General features: G+C 36.1%; 1 protein-coding gene across 1 annotated transcript; it reads right to left on the bottom strand.

Annotated features, from left to right (window-relative positions):
• Nucleotides 1-529: 529 nt before the first annotated feature.
• Nucleotides 530-4,398, bottom strand: LOC136822774 (uncharacterized; the record flags this gene model as incomplete). Its single annotated transcript, XM_067079058.1, has 5 exons — nucleotides 3,905-4,398; nucleotides 3,358-3,617; nucleotides 2,755-2,893; nucleotides 1,651-1,994; nucleotides 530-653 (listed from the first exon to the last, which is right to left on the bottom strand). Coding segments are annotated over exons 1-5 (1,135 nt in total), but the record flags the coding sequence as incomplete, so codon positions are not given.
• Nucleotides 4,399-5,828: the final 1,430 nt, after the last annotated feature.

The raw sequence follows: 5,828 nt of genomic DNA, 5'->3' as shown, positions 1-5,828 counted from the left end.
TACCGTAGATTAGTCTATTGTATTATCGACATGCGTCTTTTAGGCTCGACAAAGTTTAGAAACATGTAAGAAACATTTAAGGCTCGAAAGGTCGATTTCTTAAGAAACATTGAGGCTGCTTGGCAAAACTAGTCTCAAAATACTAGTCTAAAAAAATTTAATGACGTCTTATACTGACTGACGATTTTACAAAAGGAGTACAATCCAGGGAAATGAACTTTTGGGAAGTTTCAACATATTCTAGATTGTGTTCCTAGTTCCAGCGAATCACCAAAATTTGTCAGTGTCAACGTGATACCCACGTGATATATGCCCAGGGGGGGCACTCAAGGTAAATGACCTACCATACGTGCGGCACTTAAGGGTATACTTTCCAAGGTTCCCAAGGTGAACATTGTAAGGGTCGAAATCAGCAAAGATGAGAAAAATTGCACCTCTAAGGGTGTAAAATTTCGAAAATCTGACCATATTTTGTCTGAAATTGGTCAAAAGTTTTCTTTGCACTGTAAGGGTCCGAAAAAAAACTCACAATGTTTCTTTCTGAAGAGCATGATAGCAATAACGATCACGACGATAAGTATTGAAGCACCGATTGCGATACCGATGGAAATTGCTTGCTTTTTGGATGTAGATGTGTCTTTTCCTACCGGTTCCTAAAACAAAGGGGAGAGAGTTGGTTGGATTAAGAATGGTCGGGGTAGTAGAGGGCATTTTGTAAAATCGCTCGACTGTTTTGTTAAAAGCACTTGTTATACATTTTTGGAAAGCTGAGAGGTAGGGGAATCGAAATTACTATGTTTCCAATTTTTTTTCGGACACTTTGGTGTGATTTTCGGACAAATATGACGGTCTCAGGCAAAAATCATAGGGTTAAAAATTAATGAAAATTTTAGCTCGAGAAAACGGAGACCTGTTGTATATTTTTGGAACGCTCTCAAAAAATTAGGATTAGAGATATATTGCAAGTATAGGTGATTTCAGTACTTAACTCGAGATATTGAGCTTCAAAAAGCGCAAAAACTGGACAAAATAGCTGTTTCTGGCTGAAAAACACGGTTTTCAAGGGTTAATATCTCGAGTTAGGTACAGAAATCACCTATACTTGCAATATATCTCTAATCCTAATTTTTTGAGAGCGTTCCAAAAATATACAACAGGTCTCCGTTTTCTCGAGCTAAAATTTTCATTAATTTTTACCCCTATGATTTTTGCCTGAGACCGTCATATTTGTCCGAAAATCACACCAAAGTGTCCGAAAAAAAAATGGAAACATAGTAATTTCGATTCCGCTACCCCTTAGCTTTCCAAAAATGTATAACAAGTGCTTCTAACAAAACAGTCAAGCGATTCCAAAAAATCGAACAAAATTCCCCCTACTAGGGTACACCTTTGATTATCTTCTAGTCGCAGTATCTTTGTTCTAGTATCTATGTGCCTAACGAATTTAAAAATAAGAGTAGGAATATGTTGATGAGGATTTCAGATTCTATATAGATTTAAAGTTTGATGGAGACATCCCTGTGTCACAGATCCGCTCAGCCCCACAGGGAAATTGACTTTGATTTATCCCAGCTTGAAGTTCAATTGAAACACTCCAAACCAATTCCACTCGAATTTGATTATCTTAGCTGAACTAGCTATGTGACTTACCGCTGAAATGATCAAAGTACTATTTGATACTCCACTACTATTTGATATTAGTTGTTTTGCTGTTGTATTGATATCTACTGTGGAAGATTCAAAGATATTTATGGTTTCGTTTATTGTGGTGGTCTTGAGATTAGGAGTTGATGAAACCTTATCAGACTGTGTTGTGGATGTTATGATATCTATGTTGTTGTTTTCAGAAGACGACACAATGATTCTTGTTGATGCATGCAAGGCTCTGGTAGGTTTGATTGTTGTTGCTGATGATGTAACGTTTGGGTTCTTTGGTTGATACTTCGGTGGACAAGTTGGTTCAGGAAAATTCTTGGAACTCTCTGATCTTGGTACTAAATGATGGGAGGGAATCAAAATGTGTTTACTGTATGATATCTTTTGAATAATATACCAACAAAACCAAAAAATCTTTCTAGATTTAGAATAAAAATTATAGAAATGGTGTACATTTCAGCAGGATTTGATTAATGATATCGCTACTCGACGTGTCAATCATTTTACAATACATGCTGTTTACCTTTGAAAAATATGATGAACTTTGTCGAATTTTTTTAATTCAGATCAAAGATTTAGATTTGCCAGTCTCTAGGGATGATAAAGCTCATTGGTTAGATGTAGACTCGTTCATTTTTGAAGCGGGGAGTGGCGCAAAGCTAGTTCTTCATGATCTGATTACTGAAATTTTTACGACTTTATTGATAACGTTTGAAGACCAAAATATGTATGTATACGTTTTATATAAGGTTGGTTTTTACAATATACACCCCTGTGTCACAGACCCGCTGGGGCCCCAGCCCCACTGTATAATTTAGTAAAGTTTTCGTCCCCGGTGGGAAAAAATACCCTAGAATTTCACCCCCACTGAGAAATTAACTTTGATTTCACCCCCCTTCGAAATTCTTTGTTTTGAAATTGCACTCCAAAACCATCCCAGCTGGATTTTTTCTAATCTTGGAACAATAGAATTTTTATCCCCATTGAGATTTCAATCGAAATTTTTATCCCTGCTGTAGGAAAAAGTTTCACCGAGGCTGTGAGACAGGGGTGCCAATATGTAAACTCTTTTGACAAATTAAAGAATGAACTTCTTACCAATAATACTTTCTGATATTTTTACCACCAATATTCCTTCTAATTCCGAGATTTTGTAAATATTATTATCCAAAGTACATCTCAACATCAGATTGAGTATTTTTCCAAAATAATTGTTCTCAATAATGTCTTGAGATGCCTAAAATAACAATGATATTAAAAGTCTTCCGATGTCACGTGTGAGATATGAGTACCAAGGACGTCAAAATCCTTAAATGGGTTTAAAAGAAAGAATAGCACATACTTTAAGGGCAGAAACTTTCTGCCCTTAAAGTACTTTGTACCAGAGTCTATCTCAGGTAACGTAACGTACGGCAATGAATTTTTAAACTTCTGACCAGGTCTGTTTACAGTCAAATTAGAACACAACTTCTTCTAAAAGCGCTACAGTATAACAAACGAGATTTGTTCTATCAAATTTCTTTATAAAAACTTGGTTACATGTTTTCATAATTTTTTTGTTCTGGATGTTGTAATTTTATAGAAAATTCAAAACCAAACTTTTCCTTAGTTTCCCGTAGTTGTATTTAGAAATTTCCTCCTTCTCGTTTTTCTGACAATAGAACAGACCAACGATCAAGCCAAACTCAGCCCAAAACTTACCATTAAAGCCAAAAGGTTTTTTCCATCCTTTTCAAAAGCTTCAAATTTGAAATCAGCCATGGTTCTGCCATCAAATATGGGTTCACCATTATCAAAGAATGATTTATCGTGAATTATTTCACATGATTTCACAATGGTGTCTTGGCTACATTCGTCTCCAGGTGTTGGGCAAAAGAAAATTTGTTTGTGTCTCTCGATAAGTTCTTCAATACTGAAACCCCACACCAAACGATAATGACCCAATCGAAAGTTGCCGCACACTGAAAGATAACATATTTAGGCTGAATTCGGAAAAAATAAGAACCATCGTATGAACATAATAACCGGTCTGAGAATTAAAAAGACTAGCCAAATTTTCGTAGAAACTTTCGCAGTACTTGTAATTCTTAATAGATTTGTTGAGGGCTGATTTTTGTAACCAAAGGGAATTTGTATATTTGAGTCAATTAATCTTTAGAACGTCAGTAAGACTAGTTAATAAGCTTGGTCACTGAGACAGGGTATGTATGGAAAGAAACATTCAAAAAATGAAAGAAGAATATCTTACGTGCATCTACACTATCCATACAACCATGTGACAAAATGAACGTCTTCAAACTTCCATCACACAGACATTTACATTGTTTCTGATCAATGGTGTTTATCTCTCCGTGATACTTAGCGCATGCGTCAGGTGGACAAGTATCACCTGTCTCTGGTGTAAGTTCAAAGTCATCCGCTGGGAAACGATTCCGTGTGATTTTGCTGACTCGTAAACAAATAATTTGATGTTGAATTGCAACGAGTAGAATAAAGTAAACAATCAAGTGCACCATGTTGTTAAAGACAATCCCTGCTTATTTCTATGAAATCCAACTACAACCTTGCTAACTTTCTTCTAAGAAATATATGTTTCTGTTCTATACACGCTTTTCTTGCATTGATATCAAAGATAAACAGAATTTTTTCACGACGATAATTTTCCAATTCAATTTTGTTTTGGTTTCATCGTTAATACACACAAAAACTACTTTTTACACATAGATCTTTATGATAGCCAAGATTTAGATCAAATTCTTTTCTTCTGGCAAGTTTGATCATGCAAAAATGTAGTCATTTCCCCCTTATTTGTTGATAATATAAACGTAATTTCTCAGAATTTGTTTTTCTCCTCAACTATGTTAGAGAGATAATTATACTGTTAGATAAAGATCTGGTTCAAAAGCAGAGGCAATATTGATTTTAACATACGTGATAAAACGTTTATACTATCGTCTGATTTTAAGTCAATTTCACAAATCTTGTTAATGATACCAAAAGTTGGCTCCTATTTTTAGTATCGCTCTTTCGGAATGTTAGAAATGTTTGTAAATCTATCGAAACCATTGAATTAAGCATTAATTAAACTAATATATGGTAATTGGTATCGTAATTATTAATTTGCTAAGCAAAATAGATGATTTGATAGGACGCCAGCATGATTATGAATTTCTTCACACAAGGCTACTGGCATTCACTAACGGATTCGTGCTACTACCTGCAGTTCTTGTAGATGTCTGCGATTCAGACTAGGTCTCAAATGCAGTTTTCTTTTTCAGATTTACGCCCAATGCTAGGTGAAATCGATGGGTAATGGCAGATTTAATCAGTAAGTGACAATAAGTCTTTAGCGACCGTAGTACAGTGGTAGAGCATCCGGCTACGGTTCGCAAGGTTGTGGGTTCAACCCCCAGCCGGGTCATACCAAAGATTCCCAAAATGGTACTTGATGCCTCTCTGCTTGATGCTCGGCAACTAAGAGAAGGATCAAGGGTAAGTGAAGAAATCCAGGGAGAAAGAGTGGCGCCCTCCCCTACCTTCGGGTAGATAGCTATCGAAAGAGGAGCCTTCGGGTCGCCTCCGACTGCGGTCGAAGACTTACTTACTTAGCGATAGAAACGTTGGTGTGCTCACAGCTTTAGTTTGGATATAAAAAAAACCAAAAGGATAGGACTTAACACAACATGATATCTTGATCCAGAAGCACTTTTTATAACTCAACACTTGGTGTCGGATTCTACTGACGAGATAAAATTAGAATCCAACTTCAAGATAAGAAGAAAGCCATTTGCCACTGGGAGAAAGAATTGTTTCGTTTGGCTAACAGCTTAACGACAAACAAAATAACCAGAAGCATTTTATCAATAAATTAAATTCTAGTGCTTTTCTCAAATAATCAGGGGATCTGCTTTCGTTTTTATTGGTTGGCAAATGGAAAATTAACTCCAGTGAATATTAGAATCTAGGTCGGCAAATTCTCAGCAAGCCCAGGTTATTGATTCATCGTCATCATTCTTCGATTTAGGTCTGTGAAGACCTAGGTCGGAAACATACAATAACACTCCCTCCGCTCACGGTTGACCATCGCTGTCTCCAATTATATCCCAACTCAAGCCCTGTTATTTTTTCTAAAATACCTAAAAAGGTAAACATCAGAGAAGCAGATCAGATAT

The sequence above is a fragment of the Clytia hemisphaerica genome, unplaced genomic scaffold, assembly GCF_902728285.1.
Source record: "Clytia hemisphaerica strain Z4C2 unplaced genomic scaffold, Clytia hemisphaerica genome assembly, whole genome shotgun sequence".
NCBI lineage: Eukaryota > Metazoa > Cnidaria > Hydrozoa > Leptothecata > Clytiidae > Clytia > Clytia hemisphaerica.
This window is presented reverse-complemented; position numbering and strand designations above follow the sequence as displayed.